Genomic DNA, 20,780 nt, shown 5'->3' on the forward strand with positions numbered 1-20,780 from the left:
ACAAGTACTAGTGATGTTCAACCGATCCGGATGTGCTCATGTGGGTAATATATGCATTTAAAAACATCAAGGATAGATAAGAATCCAAATCGTCAATTCTGAAAATGCTTAGATGGAGAATAGGTTGTATACAATTTTTTATGTATTGAATTTTTATTTGTTTTCGTTTATAAAATAATTAAATTATATATGTTTACTTGCCACAGGAAAAAGGATGTGGTAAATTCATTTGGACAAAAGAAAGGGAAGCTAAACTAGAAAAAATAGATGTACTTATCGGTGAAGTTCGTCGTTTATTTCTGCAAGTGGAGAAATCTAATAATATGCTTGAAGCAATTCAGAAAAATACCAAGAGGAGTGACCAATATGACATTAAGACTGTCATATTTCTTGTACTTTTATTATTTATTTTCTTTAAAATGTTAGCCTAGTAATGTAGTCAAGCAATATATATGTTTGTTCGGTTGGTAAACTAATTATGTAGCACCATGTGTATCCTATTAAGCTCGCTGTATATTTTTTTTTCTATTAAGTTGATGTTCATATTCCTATTTTGGGTGAAGCTTTATCTGTACCTCTTGCCATACAGCCATGCCTCCCTCTCTCTTTCTATCTCTCTCTCTCTCTATAATTCATTATAGCTTGCATGGATTTGGAAAAAGCAAATAATATTAGTTTAGTTTATTCATTGTTACAAGGAAAGTAACACAAATGGGAACACCACCACCAATACCAACAAGAACAGCTTAGGCAGAATCGTCTTCTACTTCTTATTTTTTTTGTTGGTCTGAGAAATTTCTTAGGATTAAAGCATGAAGCCTATGGATTTTTTTTTTTTTTTGACTGCAGGGCTGATTATGATCCAAAAGTTGATCTATTGGATCAAGAGTTCATGCTGAAAGGGAAATGGTATCAAAGGAAGGATCTGGAGGTAAGTTTCGAATTATATGGTAATAGTGATCATTATCTTCATTGTGGTGTTCTTATCCTGTATGTGCCTCACTATGGCACATTCCTTTTGCTTTGGTGAAATTCAGATTGGAAGGTTACATAACTGTAGTTCATTTATGCATTTGAATTATTTTTAATTGATTGCTTAGAGAAGGCAACAAAGTTTTGCAGTGATGTTGCACATTATAGTCCATTTAGGTAAATATTAACTTCTGATGATATGTGTTGGTTATAATTTGTAAATCTTCATTTGGTATTCAGGGTGTGTAATTCACGAGCAAGCAAATTTATGCTGCTGATTTCACCTAAGTTATCATATTTATTTACTGTTAGTGTCGTTACATCCCAAACCTTGACAACCTTTTTTCCAAGTTTTTATCATATTCATTTTTCATACTAATGCTACAATCTATCTTTAGCACTCTGTTTGATGCGAATCCACCCGAGACTGTTCGACCGACAACCTGCTGGGGTGTTGACCCAATACAAATGAAGGTGGGACCGATCACTAGGGCCCAAGCCAAGAAGTTCAAGGAAAATCTTGCTGTATTCATACAAGGAATAAGTCATAGTCAAGAGGGGTTGGCTATATCTAAAGAACCAAGGCCTATTTTACTCATACAAGCAATAGAAGCCGATACGGACCCGGGTGACGGTTTTGGTACATTTTTGGAGTCCGGGAAGCATGAAATGGTTCCAACGATTTATGGGTTCAATACATATGCCTAAGAGGTCATGGAATCAAGTTAAAGCAGCCTCAAATGCAATCAAAAAGGGCTTGTACGGACAGCATCAACAATTTGGCCGAATTTGCTGTATTGCTTGCTGGCTTTACTGTATTTTACTGTATTAGCCTTTTCTTATTTTTCCAAGCATGGGAAACGTGTGGGACTTCATATTCAGCTTATTTGGCATCCTAAAAAGCATCTAGAAGCTGATTTGGAGCTCAAAGAGGTCAAAGATTGGTCAAAGTCAAATTAGTCAAAAAAGCTAGTATTATAGTTTCCTAATTTTATTCTACTTTTTGTTTTAGGAAACTACCATTACTTTTTAGTTTTTATTTATTTATTTTCTGGACAAATAAGTTTAGGAAAGTTATTATTTTATTATTTTCATTGTAAATTAATTAATTCCTAATTCAGAATAAAGGAATTAATTAATCAAATTTAGTTTAGGAAACTTAGTTTAGGACATATTAGAATTCGGTCAAGTTTCCTAATTCCTATAGGAGTCCGGTTTTGAATTATTTTTTAGGGTTTATTTTGTTTCTTTCAAGCCTATTTAAAGGCTTATTTTTCAATAATAATACAACTTTGATTTGATTGAGAAAATACTTGTGAGATTAATTATCTCTTTGTTCTTTGAGAACACCTAAAACACCATTAGAGAATTGGTTGTTTTAGCTTGACTTATCAATAGGTTATCCATCCCCTATTGTGGCGTCTACATTATACCAAGGTTTCTAACCACAGGTTGGTTAGGGGTTGAGGTCCATTCCATTAGAACTTGAACTTAATTGAGATCCGGGCTAATATAATACGGGTTTAGGAGCAGGTCGTCCTAGGTTCGTATCACTGTTCTCCCCTGTTTTAGCATCTGCTACTGTTCATGATGAAGCTGCTGCTGTTTTGAGCCTGCTGTTGCTGCTGCTGGTGCTGTTGTTGGTGCTGCCGAGCTTATTGTTGCTGCTGCCGAGGTTACTGTGTTGCTGCTGGTGCTGTTGCTGGTGCTGCTGTATTGCTGCTGGTGCTGTTGTTAGTGCTGCCGAGCTTGTTGTTGCTGTTACCGAGCTTGCTGTGTTGCTGCTAGTGCTGTTGCTGAGCTACTATGTTGCTGCCGAGCTATGTTGCTGCCAAGTTGCCGAGCTGCCGAGCTATGTTGCTGTTGTTCCTCCATCACATGCTCTCCTTGTTATGTGTCCTCTATATGTGTACAAATGAATGTTGATCCATCAAATCACACAGATTTTATTTTTGAAAGGAATAAAATTGTAGGCTTCAACCAATGTATTCATATTACTTATTAACATGCACTCTCAGAAAGTGAATTTAGAAAAAGCATGGATGTATGCATGTTGTTTTTCTTTCCTGGTGTATAAATATACTGTTTACGCATATTGTTTACGTGTACTGTTCACCTGTGTTTAAACATCCTTTTTTTTTTTTTTTTGGCAATACCTGTGTATAAACATCAATCTCCAGCTTCTCCTTCCTACTAACTGAAGTAAACCACATTGGTAAATAAACGGCAAACTAGACTAAAGGCAAACTAGCATACATTTAGTCAAATAATCAAACAAGACTTCATGTTTCCAATACATGGCAGTTTAAGGAGTCTATAATCATAACTCAACTCTCTTTTAGTAACTAAGTTGATAGTTATTACAATATGACAAAAAAAGAAAAAAAAATGTAAGAAAAAAAGGAATGTTTAAACACAGGTAAATAGTTCACGTGAACAGTAATCGTGAAACTTGCTTTCTTAAGTTTCTTGCTTTCTTAAGTTTTCTGTACTAGTTTGTACTATGGCTTTTTTATCCTAGTTAACAAATATACCAACCAATGACAGAATCCCATGAAAATAATCTAGTTTTCTACAAAACCAACGAACAAAATATCAGCTTTTTGTTCTCTGCAGAATTTACCACAGCATTGAGCATCCTATTCTGTAGAGCACTTTCCTTTTTCATTTCAATTATCAATGTCCCATAGGATATTTCTGTGTGCTTCATTTAGTTTAAGGCTTTTTAGATCCTTTTTTGAGATGCCAATCTATCCATTGACAAACACACCTAAGTAGAGGCCAGAAAATTCCTAATAAGCATAAGTCCAATAAACAGGCATAGAAAAAACATGAGAAAGATGAAATAAACAGGCCAATAAGTCTTCTAACAAATAAACTAAGGTGGTGAAGTACAATGTGGCATTTTAGAAGTAAATCAATAACATGACATATTAGAATATTGAAGTAGAACAAAATGGCAGTGGTATGTGGAAGAACATAATCTATTACAAAAATGGCTGCTCTTCTCTTCATTTATCATGATGTACAGAAATTAAACGTTCCAAACACAAAGAATAGCATGTGAATATACGGCAAAACCAGGATACATTCAGTCCAATAAGCAAAACACATCTCTATTTTGCATAGTCAGCTGATAGTGCTTGGTATAAGATAGAAAATCCCAAACAAGCACACCAAAATAAGAAAACAACTTCTTCTCCTAAATCTGTTGCAAGATAGGTCATCCTTTTGTTTTCTCATGCAGACTTGCCAAAGTCCATCAAGTCCTTAGATTAGCAGCATGTTAATTCAATAAAATGTCGAAGACCATATGACACCACTTAGTTTCATACCTGTGGAAGACAAACTATCAGCTTTAGAATCACATTCCGAGACGTATTGAGGACTTTCCTCATTTTGTGAGGACCTATATAGATGAGCAACATGGTTTGTACAAAGTATGATCATACAAATTGCATAAGAATAATAAATAGTAAATGTATTATTTTCTTACGAATTGTTGAGGAGTGGACAGTTTATTTTGTCGTGCGATTGTCCAATTTTTCCATATCCATTGCAACGTCGACCTCTATGCTTTGCGGCATTTGTTGCCTTCTCCTTTTCCCTTTTTAATCTTTGTCTACATCCCTTTGCCCTCACAGCAGATGGGTCTTTCAAAGCTTCATAGTCATGAGCAGTGCTACCTTTTTCAGAAATGCCTCCACTCTTCGTGTTGCTAACTATGGATTCAATCTTGCCTAGCAAACTTTGAAGACCATCATTCACAATTACACTTGCCTTTTCATATATTATGGCTTTATCAATGACTTCCGAAGCAAGTTGGAATAGTTTAGCTCGCCAAGTCAACATTGAACTATGCTGTCCACCTATCTCAACACCTTGCTTATCGGTTATTATTTGACATTTTGCACCTCTAGTCCACTTTTTCATTATATATTGATTTGGCAAAGGAATATTACCAAACAGTCTTAAGAATGCCAAGATATGTCTACAGGGAAGTCCTTCACTCTCAAACTTCTTACATGTACAAGATGCAAAGTCCAATTCTTTATCATAAGCAACTTCCTGTACTTTACGAACACCTTCTTTTGGACTACTCTTGACCACATACATTTTGTGTGTAGCATTTTCACGAACAAATTGTGGCATTATTACTAAGCTATCCCACAACTCATCTTGAAACTTAAGAAAAATCTTGTGTGTGTAAATCTCGACCATTTGCTTTTCCATTTCCAATGGCAATTTCAAAACAAACTTCTCATTAATATCAACGTGATCAGCCCCTAACTCTTCGTGACGTTGATGTGCAAGCGCCCTATTAAATTGAAATATGAAATCCATTAATAAGTTTCTCTTCAAAACATATTTCTTAAAAAATGTATGGGAGCTTTCCGCACGTTGGCTACTTGACATTCCAGCTGAGAATATATGGTTAACATATGCAGGCACCCATCTTGAACGTGGCTCAAATATTGATTTTAACCAATCATTGTTATCTAGGCTTGCCTTCTCGATGGTAGTCACCCATTTTCTTTCAAACTCTTCAGAGCATTCTGATTCCCAAATGCATTGTTGGAAGTCTTATAAAAATCTCTATAGGTGATTGCATTTAAATACGTAGAGAACTTCTCAAGTATGTGCCAACTACAATACCTATGAAATGTATTCGGTAAGCTCTGAACTATAGCCTTTGTCATTGCAGGATCTTGATCGGTAATGATCATCTTTGGGTTGTTCGTCGGCATGCTATCCTTTAATAGCTCAAACAACCAAACAAATGATTCCGTTTTTTCATCACTTAAAAAGGCACATGCAAAAAGCACCGTTTGACCATGATTGTTCACCGCCACCAAGGGTGCAAATATCATACCATATTAATTAGTGTTGTAAGTTGTATCAAATATAACTACATTACCAAAACATCTATAAGCTTTTCTAGACACTGAATCAGCCCAAAAACAACGCTTCAATTTACTATCATCATCTACATCTATTTTAAAAAAGAAGCATGGATCCTTTTCTTGCTCGGTTAGGAAATATTTCTTTAAAAGTTCTGCATCTTATCCTCTTAATTCATTCCACACTTTAGCTTCATGGTTATATATATCCTTCTTTGTACACCCAATATTCTCTATACCTCTAGCTTCAAATTCAAGAATGGTTATTTGTTGATGAGTTGGCACATTTGTTGCTGAAAACTGCAAGGTTAGTGACTTCTTGGCTTCAAACATACTACGATGTGACCTTAATAAATGCACTCTTCGAGGGGTTGATAATGGATGACTATGTTCTTCAACAAATACAGTGATGACAAATTTCCCCCTTTTTGACCTAACCACGACAAGTTTAGCTTTACAATTTTCTTTTATCATTCCCTAACACCTTTTTCTCTCACCATCCTTAATAGAAGATACTCCTTCCTTAAAACACACAAATTTTTTTCTGACAACTTCATTCGTACCTTTACATCTCTTAATCGAACTGCTACGAACACTAAACCTCGCCTCTTTTGCATATTTAATGTAGAACTCATGTGCCCCATCTATCGATTCAAACTCTTGTCCAACCTTTGGTTTGCAGTTTTCGGCCACTTGGGGAATGTAAACATCATCCACGGATTTTGAATGTGATAGCAAGGATATGTCTTCAACTCGTCTACAATCTGAATTTGCTTCCAACTGTTCTACACTCATGTTTCCAATCTGAATTTGCTTCCAACTATTCTACACTCAAACCAGCTTCCTATTGATCAATTTGTAACCTGGTAGACAGCAAAGCAAAACCATCATGAGAGGTGGTAATATCTTTTATTTTAAGAAAGTTTAGTTTCTAAATAGAAGAGAAAAATGTTGCAAAAATAAAGGCACTTCAGCTAAAATCTGCCGAGTTTGCATTATGGTTGCTGATTCAGCACTCTATAATGAAAGAAACAAATATGCGTGCATCAACAGAAAAAAATAAATAAATCTGAATCATGGGGTTCAAAAAGGTTAATAGTACATATGAAAATGAAAAATATAAGTTGCAAAACAATGAAATAATTACATCTTTGCTAGATAAAGGGAAAAAAGAATATTGATACATAACTCTTTAATCAATAAGAGGTTAACCAATCTACGCAAAGGCTATTAAAAGAATAAAAATAAAAAGCAATGACATCAATATAATCTATTAACTCTATGTGTCATGCATACTAAGGGGATTATAATTATTCAAAGTTCTTATTCAAAACTAAACTAAGCAGTTTTGGAACGGAACACAATAGGATATATATACATATGTCTTTGTGTGTGTGTGTGTGTGTGTGTGTGTGTGTGTAGATATAGGAATTACAAAATAGAATTACTTTGTGTTCCAATTATAACAAACTTATTTTCTCTTGTATAGCATGCATGGATTGGCCATTCGTATACCCCAAAAACAATTGGTGCAAAAATCTCTTTCGTGTTTGTATTATGATAGACTAAGTGAATTGATTATTACATAATGAACAGTATGCGTGAACAGTGGTATTTATACACCAGGAAAGAAAAACAACATGCATACATCCATGCTTTTTCTGCGAAAAGTATCATTTTCTAAATTTTTGAAAATCATCATGAAGATTGGCCTTCGTTCAAGTTATTTCTCAACCCAAATCACAATCCCACATTTAACAATTTCAACTATGCAAGACTACATAAAATCACCAACATAAAAAACAGAATGAAAAAAAAATTACAAAACATAAACTCACTCACTCACAGATAAGAAGAGCCAGAATACAGACATGCAGAGTAGAAGATTATGAAGATGGCAATGCTGTGGCAATGGTGGTGCGATCTAGTGGGTTTGCAAGGATTGCAATGCTGGTTGCTGCTGGTGCGATTGGGAATTTTGGCAAAGTCCTTTTGAGCTGGTGAGAACGGGAATGTGAGCTGCTGTGAGCGGGAAGGGCTCAGGGGAAATTTGGCCAGCCATTCTCACGTGAGAGTTGCTTTGAAGTTGGGCCGTAGATGCAAACAATGCAAATCGAAGGGCAGGAAATTTCATCATATGTTTGGTCCGCATATAACCTATGTGGTTGGTCCTCAGGCTAGCCTCTCTGTATATATATATATATATATATTATTTTATATGAATTCATGATGTAGTTATTTACTAATCATTCTTATTGTTCTTATATATATATATATATAGCTCACGGTTTTGTTCTGTATATTGTGTTTTTATTTTTTTATATCTTTTATTCAACTAAATTGATTAGATTTGAATTCTTACACGGTATTTTTAATTTGGGCCAATTATTCTCCTAGATGCTTATTCTGATTAATCTGAATAGAAGTTCATATTTGTTTGTTCTTTTATCATATTCATGCAGGTAACAGTGTTATACTTTAAAGTATCATCAAATTGAAAGTGCAAGGCATAAATCAGGTTTTATTGTTTCTTTAATTTTAAGCATTTTAGTTTTGATAAAATATTAAGGACCTATATTTTCTATTATTTGAATATAAATATGTCTGCTAGAAAATATGAGTTTGGATATGCAAAATGTATGAAAAAAAGAAAAATAGAAGAATTTATTCAATCTAAAAAATGAGCACTTGATAGGTTTGTTACTAATACTAAAAATCAAAACTCAGAAAAACCAATTGAAAATTTAAATTAAAAAACAATTGAATTTTCACTAGAAGATGATACTTTATTAGGACAAAAAGAAATCTATCAAGAACTTTCTAATAATCATAAATCTAATTCACCAAATATTAATATTAACGAAGAAGATAATAATAATTTATAAGAAGATGAATTAGTTGATCAAGAAGATAAAAATTTTAATGACATTGATGAAACTATTGTAAAAATATATATGATCTAGCATAATGGGAAAACATAAATACAAATTTAATAGATTTATTAGTTGAAAAAGGTCCAATTAGAGAAACCAATTTGTGTTTTCCACATGATGAAAATTCTAAACACTTTTCTACTGTTCATTACATTCTAAAATTACCAAATGGAGAAAAACATGATAGGAGATGGCTGGTATATTCAAAAGAATTAGATAAAGTATTTTGCTTTTGTTGTAAATTATTTAGTCAAAAATCAACTACAATTCAATTAGCAAACAAAGGATGTCAAGATTGGAAAAATCTTAGTGCCAAGCTTAAAAGTTATGAAACAAGCAGGGAACATATTATAAATATGAATATTTGGTTTGACATTGAAATGAGATTACTTAAAAATAAAACTACTGAAAAGAATTTACAAGAAAAGATAAACAAGGAAAAAGAGCATTGGAGGAACGGATTAGTAAGAATTATTGTTGTAATTAAAAATCTTGCAAAAAATAATTTGGCATTTCGTGGCACAAATGAGAAGATTTATCAAGCTAACAATGGAAATTTTTTAAGTTAATTGAAATGATTGCAGAATTTGATCCTATAATGCAAGTACACCTTAAACGTATTCAAAATGGTGAAATTCATAATCATTACATTGGCCATAACATACAAAATGAGTTAATAAATATATTAGGATTAGAAATAAGAAGTACTATAATTAAAAAAATAAAAGAAGCAAAATACTTTTCGGTTATACTTGATTGTACCCCAGATATAAGTCATCAAGAACAAATGTCTCTTATATTAAGATGTGTAGATATTTCAACAAATCCAATCAAAATAGAAGAGTATTTTTTAGAATTTTTAAAAGTGGATAATACATCAGGGAAATGTCTTTTTGATATGCTTATTAGTGTAATAAAAAAATTTTGAATTTGATATAAATGATATAAGAGGACAAGGATATGATAATGGGTCTAATATGAAAAGTAAACAACAAGGCATACAAAAGAGATTGTTACATATAAATTCTAGAGCTTCTTATACACCATGTGGTTGTCATAGTCTTAATTTAGTGCTTTGTGATATGGCTAATTCTTGTCCTAGTGCTATAACATTTTTTGGCGTGACACAACATATATACTCATTATTTTCTTCTTCTACAAAAAGATGGAAAATTTTGCAAGACCATATATCTAATTTAACTCTTAAACCATTGTCACAAACACGTTGGGAAAGTCGTCTTAAAAGTGTTAAAGCAATAAAATATCAAGCTCCACAAATAAGAGATGCTTTATATCAATTAGCAGAAGCTAGTGATGATCCTAAAACAAAAAGGTCAAGCGATTTCTTTAGCAACATATGAGATTGAAAATTTTGAATTTTTATTAGGTATGATTATTTGGTATGATATATTGTTTGCAGTTAACACTGTTAGTAAATTTTTACAATATAAAGATACGAATATTGCCATTGCATTAGATCAGCCAAAATGTCTTGTTTCATTTTTTAATGACTATAAAGAAAATGGGTTCACATCTGCTGTGATTTGTGCTGAAGAGATTGCTAATGAAATGAATGTAGAACCAAAATTTCGTGAAAAATGTGTAATTAGAAGAAAGAAAGAATTTGATGAGAATGAAACTAATGAGGTGAGACTTTCACCTGAAGAATCTTTTAAAATTAATTATTTCAACTACATAGTTGATCATGCCGTTTCTTCACTTCAAATTAGGTTTGAACAGTTTAAGATATATGAAGATAATTTTAGTTTTTTGTATGATATAGAAAAATTAAAATTGCTTGGTGATGATTTTCTAAAAGAAAAATGTTTGCATCTTGAAAATTTTTTAAAACATAACATGTTATCTGATATTGATGGTTTAGATTTATTTTTAGAACTAAAAGTTTTAAAATAAATAATAAATCCTGAATTAAAAACAACACTTGAGATACTAAACTTTCACCTAAAAGAAAAAAAAAAAACTTGAGATACTAAACTTTATAAAAAAATTAAATTCTTTTCCTAATGTATGGATAGCTTATAGAATACTATTGACAATATCTGTTAGTATAGCTTCAGCAGAAAGAAGTTTTTCCAAATTAAAATTAATAAAATCTTATTTATGCTCAATAATGTCTCAAGAAAGATTAAATAATTTGGCAAGAAAAGGATTTATTATCAAAACTTGAATATAAAAATTTAATTAGTAACTTTGCATCTTAAAAAGCTAGAAAATTAGATTTTATATAAAAATCTATTTTTTAAAAACTAATATTTAATTTTTTTAAAATGAAAATATTAAGGCCCCAAATATTTTTCTCTGCCTAGGGCCTCAAAATTACTTGAGACGGCCCTGCTACAATTTATGCACTCTCATTTTAAAATTTGTTTTTACTAGTTCCACTAATAACTTATACCTATTTTACCTTTAATGACTTAAAATTAAATATACATACACTACAATCTATAGGTTTTTTTAATACCTTTAGTCTAGGCATTGTTTAGATGTCAGAATTCTGACAGAGGGAAAAAAATTAAAGGAAAAAAATGAGGGGGGCAAACAATATGAAAGGAAAAAAATTAGAATTTTTCTTATATTTGGTTCAACAATTTGCAAGAGGAAAAAAAATAAAATATATGTAGTCCTTTAGAGACACAAGGAGAGGAGAGAAAGAGAGAGAAATGAGAGAGATATAGGAGGGAGAGATATAGAAAAGAAAGAGAGTTATGGAGGGGAGAGAGAGAAAGAGAGAGGAAAGAGAGTTACAAAGGAGATAGGGAAGCGAGAGAGAGTTATAGAAGAGAGAGAGGAAAGAAAGAAGAGAGAGAGAGAGAGAGAGAAGAAAGAGAAGAGAGATTGTAAGAGAAAATTATGGAGAGGGGCATGAATTAGATTGGTTCGGTTTTGGACCAAAATACAACCCAATCTATACTTTTTGAATTACTTAATATAGAATCAAATCCAAATTATTGAAACGTTAAACCCAAACCAAATCAAAACATTTATAATCGGTTTAATTTGGATTGGTTAATTGGTTTGAAATTTACTAGTTTATAAATATATAATACAAATAAACAGTTTTCCAAATATAAAATATAAATAATAAATTATACTTATTCAAACATAAAATACAATTAACATAATCCAACATAGTCATCATCTCACTCGTACAATGAAAAATAAAGAAGAAAATGTAGCAAAGCAGGTAAATATTTAGGGTTACGGTGGTGGTTCGGCAGCAAGGCAGGAAAATGTTTAGGGTTCCAATTCAATTTGGGAATTGGGGATGGGACCGATGGGTTAAAAAAAATATATTAAAAATTAATATATAAAAATGAAAAAAAAATTAAAAATTAATATATAAAAATGGAAATATATATATATATATATAATTTTTTAATTATATAATATATGAATTGGATTGGATTGGATTTATATTTCCAACCCATAACCAATACAATCAAAACAATTTATAATATTTTGATCCCAATCCAATTCAATTGATATAAAAATCCAAATCAAATTGTTAAAACTGAATTGGATTGGTCCATTTAAATGGACTGGATTGAATTTTGCCCACCCCGAATGGAGAGGTGAGGGAGAGAAGAGAGAGAGGGGGGAGAGGAGAGAGAGATAGGGAAGAGAAATATTATATTAAAGACCAAGGGTGAGAGATAGAAAGATAGAGAGAAAAAAGAAAATCTATAGTATATTTTATAATTTTTTAATATTTAAGATTATTTAAAATATTTTATTCGCGGATATTGTTAAAATACTAAATCATTAAAACTGTAGTGCAACTAGCATATATTTAGCATATTTTATATAGGCGATAAAATCATCTTTAACTGTTTAGACACGTATAACCGTTTTATTTTATTTATATACTTATACTTTTTTGGTGAATAAAAAAAGTCTCCTAAACGGAATCGAAATCCTTGGCTTAGAAACTACTCAAGACCATGGATATTTGCTTGCCTGGTTTTGCAACCATGTGGCAGTCCATAACTAGTGATTCTCAACTCTCATAACCCCTTTTCTCACAACAATTTTAGCATATTGGAGTGCAGACAGGGGCACACATAGGCCTTGCCAAGGTTCAAACTCACAACCTTGAACTCCCAAAGTATGGACTACCAACTTCCTACCCCTGCTCCACCCCTCGGGTGTATATATTACTTATGGCTTGGGTTACTTGTAATGATGTAGTTAATAATTTATTTTTTATAAAGCATTCGCAGTACGATTTATGCATCAAATTCAAATTACATAGGGAAAAAAAAGAAAAAAAAACATGAAATTAATTGACCATGATAAATTACTTCACTTGGGAGTCATATAGCATGCCTTTTTGAGAGGAAGAGGTGGATCCGAATAAGCTCCAGTTGAAATTTTGTGGAAGACAGCCTTATTAGCAGCCTCAGTATAATGAATCCCATCCCAATTTACCCTTGTCCAGGGCCGTCGGCACGAACCCACAAATATTTGGGTTCCATTAACTTGGATTGTTTCTCCACACCCACCACTGCCATAATTGTATTTTCCACCATACCCACAGCACGCTACTAATGGCTGCTCAAATCCTTCAAGTAGTTTTCACCATTTCATTAATTCAAAATCAAAATAATTTAACACACACACACACATATATATATATATATATATATATACATATATTCATATATATATATATATATATTCCTAGAATTTCCATAAGCTTTTTTTTATGTTGAAAATATGGGATTCCAAATTTTGATCTTTGTACCAGAAAATAGTGGATTTGATACATTAGGTAATTTTCCTAATAAAATATTTCATACATTAGGATATAATATGTATGTTGTGATTTGGTTGTTAGTTCACCTTGTAGATTGTAACTTAAGTCATTTACCAAGGTGATACCATTTTAAAGGGGTCATGTTTTGTTAGTATGGCTTCAATCATAAAAATGAAAATATGTTTCTAACAAATCAGCACTGTATTTTGTTATGCATAAAAACAAAATGATCATTTTCATAGTGACCAAAACCAAAACGCGTATCGTACCATCATTATGGGGATCGGTATATAAGGAGTATTTGGCAGAGTAGACATCTACATATGTGATTGCAGCCGAAGGAAGATCCTTCCTGAGTTGAACAACAGCCTCTTTCAATTTGGTATTAAAGTATTGAGCCACTTCATTGTAAGGTTTAGCACAACCGGCTTCATCTTTTTGTGCTGATGGGAAAGTGTTCAAAATGTAAGGAAGGCAGCCAATTGGCCCTGTGTTGTGTATCCAAAATGATGTACCTCCCGATATATTATATATATTCTACACCACCATCATTATATAAAACATATTTATTATAACCATGAATTTCAAAAAATATGTAATAAATGAAAGTTCATACAAATATATTTTACCTTGAAATTTGTTGAGAAGCTGTTGATGATATCAGGGACGGATGCATTAACTTCCGCTATAGACATGTTCGAAAAGAAACCTTGACCCAGATCGTTCTGCCCAATATCGAAAGTGTACAATGCCTGCTTAAAGTACTCTGCTATTGTAACATAGTTAGCTAAACAGACAAAATAAGCCAATTTAATTGACTTATTCTTGACTGGTGAGCATATTTATAGCTCGAACTGTGCCTTATTAAACTAATAATATATTGTTTCTATTTCTTTTTTGGGGTAAATAAAATTTTATATATATACAAAGTGAGGTGTATATAGATTTTAATTTTACCTTCACGTGTTTTTTGTGGTAAGGACTTTAATCGCACGAATTGCGTGTATTGGACGACAAGATAGAAGGGACTAAATCCACCATTTGGTATGATAAGGTTTGGCAATGTGATGGTAGAAGCCGCAGTTGCAAAATTTGCTCCGTGCGTGAAGTTGGTCCTTTGGGAATCTAGATATGCACTCAGATATGGGAGATTCAAACTGTTTGCTGAAACACAAAAGTTTATCCAAAAGGGGGGGAAAAAAAAGAAAAAAAAAAGAAAAAGAATTAATAACAATTAAACATGTTTTGAGGGAAAAAAATAAATAAATAAATAAGAAAAAAGTCACGGTCTCATTTGGTTAAATTATTACATAAAGATTCACTATTTTCTGTATTTGTTTTTTCTTTTACACAAAAAAATAGTATTAAAACGAAATGGACTGGATTGACCACTCAAATTAATTGTTCTGTGCCTGAAGGGTATTTTTTTTTTTTTTTTTTTTTTACTTTCTTATTCTGGATTTCTTGGAATTTATATCATTATATACATCATTATACATGGAAAAAGAAAAAAATCTTTAATAGGATGGGCATATGGTACATCTTTGAGACATTCATTTGCGGGACTCATATGCGGGTTTCACTTGTGTTCTCAGACATATTGTATTCTTGTCTAGTTAAAGTATTTTTTTTTATTGAAAAATTGATTTTGTCACAAAATTCAGACGAATGGACAAGCATATGAGAACCATTAAAATAACTTTTTATTTTTATTTTTTTCTAAATTTTGTTTAGTAAAATTAACGGAAATTTAAAATTTTTAAATAATGAAAAATTTTCATGAATAATTATTATAAAATAGAAAAATATAGTCTATATAACTCAACTCTTATTCCCGTCTTTATCAATCAAAATAGAGCTTTGAATGCTTAATTAGGACCAATAACTAGTATGGTATGCTGGATGCCACATATATGTGCCTCATTAAATTGCATCTAAGTGACATCTAGATCAACTGGAAATGTTTTTCAAAAACAGGGAACCAAGAATAACTAGCTCTTAACAGTGATCTGATTCATAAGCATGGCCATATATATATATATATATATATATAAGTGTAATTAAATTAAGATAAGCTAAATTCAGTGATAGAATTAAGTAGAAGTTAGCAAATATTTGCGTACCTATGAAATCGATGATGAGCCGGCCATCTGAAAATCTTCCGGCAGGCTTATGGAAAAAAGTCTCTCCATAAGGTTTGTAGAGAAATGCTGGAAAAGCAGCAGCTAACCCACCCGTGTCCGAATTCGAGTCCCCGAAATTGAAGATTGCTGGAAACTCACAGTCTTCCACAGAAAACACTACAGAATTGAGCTTGAAGATGGTAATAGAGGATAGAACCATACAAGAACAAGAAAGATAAATAAAAAATCTGACAAGACTTGTAAGAAACTCCATTAATTTGGAGGGTAAAGAAATTAAATAAAAAAAAACCCAAAACCGAATTAGCTAAATGCCGATGAATGAAGATTAGCCCAAGGGAGTTCGATTTATAAAGAGCTGGAAATTGGGTTTTTTTTTTTTTTTTTTTTATTATTTCATTTTTATTTACATTTGCATATGTAATCTAGAAGGACTTTGACTAGGCTAACATGTGGTGGAATATCGAAGCGTATAGGAAAAATCATATATAGGAAAGTTAGTACGGAGACTGCCAAGAAACAATGACTTCGCCCCTAACTTTCTCCAAATTATCATATATCCCCCAAAAAAAAAAAAAAAAAAAAAACAAAGTCAAATCATTTAATAAATTTTTGGAAAATTACAAAATATGACTTCCAACTTTGACAAACTTTTCAGTTTGCCCTCTAATTAAATTTATTTTTCAAGCAATTTCACCTCTATATGTTCGTTCGTATCATATCATGTCAATTTTACCATGTTCATATCATATCATGTCAATTTTACCGTCTCGTTGTAATTTATTTTTTCTTTTTTCTGTTTTTTCTTTTTGGTTAGATTTTGACAATTGACCAATCGATAACGAAATTAGCTTGTTTATACAAATAAAATATGTTCAAATCAAAACTTTTTTCTTTTAACAAATTTGTTAAAAAAAAAAAAGAATCAAAAATAATTTTATTCTCGGTATTTACTTTTAATTTTGAAAAAATATCACTTCAACCTTTCTTATTTTGAATTTTTTCCACAAATATATTTTTACATGAAAAATTTCATTATAACCCTCTCATATTTTAATTTTATTTCACTTTAACCTATTTTGCTAGTCAAATTATAGTCAACTAATATATTTTAATCAAATGACTTTAATCCCTTTTTATTCAAATATACCCAAAAAAGAAAAAAAAAACTACAAAGACCAATTTTTTTTTTTTTTTTTTAGTTATTGACCAGCCATAATTTCTTACAATAATTATGTCTAAAAAAATTACAAAGAAAATTATAATATTATTTGAAAACAATTAAAATAAATAAAAATGGATTATTTGTATGTAGAAATTAACGAAAAGGATAAAAATGTCATTTAAGTCAAAGATACGAGTTGACTAATATATTGACTGCTGTTAAAGTGAAACCAAAAAAGAAATGTAAAGGGCTAAAATGAAATATTAGTGAAACCTGGAGGGCTATGGTCAAGTTTTTTAAATAGATATACATGGGTGAAAAAAAATTTTAAAAATAGTGGTGTAACATCCCATATCGGTTGGAGAGGGGCACACCTCTCCCTTAAAGACGCATTTTGATAAAATCTTGAGGCCAGAGGGGAGAGAAGGAGTGAACCTTGGGCCAAAGAGGACAATATCTTGATGCGGATGGTACTGGGCTGTTACAGTGGTATCAGAGCCGGACCCGGATCGGTGTGCCAGCGAGGACGCTGAGCCCCAAAGGGGGAGGATTGTAACATCCCACATTGGTTGGAGAGGGGCACACCTCTCCCTTCAAAACGCGTTTTGATAAAACCTTGAGGTCAGAGGGGAGAGAGGGAGTGAACCTTGGACCAAAGAGGACAATATCTTGATGCGGGTGGTACTGAGCTGTTACAAGTGGTGCAAAAGTGATATTTACCTTTTAATTTTTATCAAATCTGATAAGGAAAGTTTTTGTTTAGGCATATATTTTAGTTATATAAGCAATCAGTTTGAATATTATCCTACCAATATTTTCAAATTCTAACCAAAAGAAAATTAGAGCACGACAAAGTGATATTATGCAAAGTTTAGGGAGGAAATTGCTTTTAAAAAACGTTTACGTGGTAAATTGAAACACGAGTGGAAAAAACAAAGGGATATTTTGTAACTTTCCCGATAAATTTCATCCAGATTATGTATCAAAATGTTGAAAGAATTATTGGAGTTTTGTTTGGTTTGAACTTGGAACAGAGTAGCTGTTAGCAGAGGTAAAAATTCACTCTCTTTTTTGGAAAATAAGAAAAAACAAATCACTGAATTTTTCTTATTCAGGAAATCACGTTAAACCATATAATCAGTTATCACATTTTAAAATGTAGTTGAGATGCAAGAATAGTAATTTTTAGTGGTATATGGATCTTCTCCTTTGTTTTTACCATGTGATTAATTTTTATATTTATTTTTTCTTTAAAATATATAAATCCATCATATATTTATTTATATTTTTTGTGGAAGAATATATTTATTTATATTAAACTATCCTATTAAAAATATTATTCATTCGATTATCACGACTAAAATTGCAACAAGTACAGCTTATTAAAACAAGCCGAAACCCCTATAAATTAATTCTATTTTTTTCGCATTGTGTGGCTGTCCATCCTTATGCCCTAGATAAGGAGTACTTATATGCTTTTTCTTTCTGGATTTTCTCATGGAGCCTTGTACTTTATATTTCGTTTTCCAGTCCTGGCGACCAAAAATACATTTTGGGCTTAGTATTCAGACAGTTATAAAATCAGCCTAACTCAATCAGAAAATTACCAAGCTTTCCAGCTTAAAAATTGGCAGTTAAAAAACAAACTAAAAAGAAATTATATTAATGCTAAAAAAAAAAAATTATCTTAAATTGTGCTCTTAAATTTTAAACAGGAAGAAGCTAAGGTCTAATACATGCAGATAAAACCTACGGTTGATAATCATGTGTAATATTAATCCAATAGCCTATCATCATATCTAATACTAGAATAAAATATATAAATCTTATATCATAGTTATTAAATATCAAATTATATGTGCTTCGTTGCACCACATTAAAACATTATATTAATTTTTTTTTTTTAATTTTTTCATGTCTAAACATGTATGGAATAGCTCACAGACATTATGATTTTCTTCCAGAAAGCTCATAAAAAATCAAAGATCAGATGGACAGTGATTCACTTAATCAGTGTGATAACTTTAATGGGCCAAAGCAAAAGCCGATGTTCCAACAAAATTCTTGCTCAACAATACAGTGCAGAAGAAAAAAAAAAAAAAAAAAAACATAGGTAGCTAGGCTTTATAAATCGAATTTATAAACTAATAAATTACGATGATCACTTAGATGTAAATCAAGAGAGGAAAAGAAACCTAAGAAATGCGAGAAAGAAAGTGAAAGAAAAAAGAAAAAGAAAGAGAGAGAGAGAGAAAAATAGAAGCAGTGTTTGGTATTTTTTATGGAAACTTGGTACATATCTGCTCTCATTAATAAGAGGTAATTTATATACGATTAAGCTACACTCTTTCTTTAACAGCTAACCAGAAACAGTTAGCTAATGAATCTAACCACTTATGCCACATTAGCAACAGATTAAACAAACTTTAATCACAACGTCAAGAAGACGCGGCAAGTCATACAAATATATTTTTTTAGGAGCATAAATCATTTAAAAAAATCAAATTATAAATATTAAAATTTTGATAAAAAAATTTGATCACTCTAAATTTATCATTTATATATATAATCTCATTGGAAGCTACTATTGAAACATGAGTTAAAAAAAAAAAAAAAAGCAGAAAAGCAAAGAGATATATATTTTGTAACTTTCCCAATAAAGTTCCTTTATTCCTCTAGATGATGAATAAAATGTCCAAAGAATTATTAAATTTTGTTTGGTTTGAACTCGGAACTAAATAGCTGTTAGCAAAAGGTAAAAGTTTATTCTATTTAAAAACACAAAATTACTAGATTTTTCTCATTCAGGAAGTCACGTTAAATTATATAATCAATATTACATATTAAAAAGTAGCTGAGATAATTTGTCCCAAAAAAAAACAAAAAAAAACAGTAGCTCAGATGCAAAGATAGTGAATTTTAGGGATCTTCTTTTCTTGTTTTTACCATGTGATTAGTTTTTAATTTTATATTTTAGTTAAAATATATAAATCCATCATAAATTTATTTTATTTTTGTAACACCCCGTCCCAAATCGCACCGGAATCTGTGCACGTTGACCGAGGTTGACCGTTGACCGTTGACCGAAGGGGGTCAAAAGTTGACTTTTTGACTCAGTGGGAATTTCGAGTTGACCAGGGTACCGTGGTGAAGTACACGATGCCCTAAGTTCGTAAACTGGTAGCACGTCGAAAACGGAGCTACGGTTTGAAAGTTATAGGCGAAACAAGTTGCGGTCTAAACTGTCCAAGGAGTGCCGGAGTTGACTTTTTGTTTATGGGGAATTGAGCTTTGACTCGTGCATGGTTGTGAAGTGCTCGTCGATACTAGTTCACAGACTAGTGGCACGCTTAAAACGGACATCCGGTTAAAAAGTTATGGACGTTTGAAGTTTACCGGATACCGTAATATTTTAATGTTTTTGAGTCGGTGACCAGTGAAACACCACGTGTTAGCTTCTGATTGGTCCACGTGGCATGAACAGTGTCACAGGGGTTTTTATTTGTTAAAATTCTCGGGGAAGAGAGAGAAAGAGAGAGAGGAGAGAGAAAGAGAGAGAGAGGATCCGCCGGCCACCGCAAATCGACCCACTTCCGGCCATTTTCCGGCCACACGCGCCGTACACCCTTGATCGTCTCCTCAAGTCCGGCCGACCCACCAAAACTCACTGCCATCGGACCACCGACGCGCCAGGATCGGAGCGTTTTCCGGCGAGGGGCCAGAAATTTTCAAACGGTGATTTCGCCGCCGTCCGGCCTCCGTTTTGCTCACCGCCGGTCCCATTGGATTGCTCTCCTCACGATCTACAAGTCTGCAAAATTTCACGACCAATGGCCACCGCACGCGCCGCCGCCGGCGACGGTTGCTGGTGACCGCGGCGGCTCGCCGGAA

At 32.2% G+C, this 20,780-nt stretch overlaps 2 protein-coding genes across 4 annotated transcripts; both read right to left on the reverse strand.

Moving 5' to 3' along the window:
• Positions 1-4,464: 4,464 nt before the first annotated feature.
• Positions 4,465-5,205, reverse strand: LOC132803757 (protein FAR1-RELATED SEQUENCE 9-like). The gene has a single exon (XM_060817271.1). The coding sequence runs from the start codon at positions 5,203-5,205 to the stop codon at positions 4,465-4,467; it is 741 nt and encodes a 246-aa protein (XP_060673254.1).
• Positions 5,206-12,997: 7,792 nt separating this feature from the next.
• LOC125422908 (esterase) lies at positions 12,998-16,082 on the reverse strand. 3 transcript variants are annotated; one of them, XM_060817668.1, is made up of 5 exons: positions 15,707-16,082; positions 14,541-14,747; positions 14,213-14,370; positions 13,853-14,120; positions 12,998-13,389 (listed from the first exon to the last, which is right to left on the reverse strand). In XM_060817668.1, exons 1-5 carry the CDS (start codon positions 15,978-15,980, stop codon positions 13,130-13,132), a joined length of 1,167 nt encoding a protein of 388 aa, XP_060673651.1. In that variant the 5' UTR covers positions 15,981-16,082; the 3' UTR covers positions 12,998-13,129. The 3 variants fall into 3 exon arrangements, with proteins under 3 accessions (XP_060673651.1, XP_060673652.1, XP_060673653.1); XM_060817669.1 differs by having other exon boundaries at positions 14,213-14,352; positions 15,707-16,081; XM_060817670.1 differs by having other exon boundaries at positions 14,213-14,349; positions 15,707-16,077.
• Between the last annotated feature and the right edge of the window lie 4,698 nt (positions 16,083-20,780).

Source organism: Ziziphus jujuba, chromosome 5, assembly GCF_031755915.1.
Source record: "Ziziphus jujuba cultivar Dongzao chromosome 5, ASM3175591v1".
Classification (NCBI taxonomy): Eukaryota; Viridiplantae; Streptophyta; class Magnoliopsida; order Rosales; family Rhamnaceae; genus Ziziphus; species Ziziphus jujuba.

Coding starts and splice junctions, on each gene's coding strand:
- LOC132803757 (XM_060817271.1), bottom strand. CDS start 5,205: ATGGAAAAGCAAATGGTCGAGATTTACACACACAAGATTTTTCTTAAG.
- LOC125422908 (XM_060817668.1), bottom strand. CDS start 15,980: ATGGAGTTTCTTACAAGTCTTGTCAGATTTTTTATTTATCTTTCTTGT. Junction 14,371..14,540: donor ACCACAAAAAACACGTGAAG/GTAAAATTAAAA, acceptor TTGTCTGTTTAG/CTAACTATGTTACAATAGCA. Junction 13,390..13,852: donor TACCGATCCCCATAATGATG/GTACGATACGCG, acceptor AACTACTTGAAG/GATTTGAGCAGCCATTAGTA.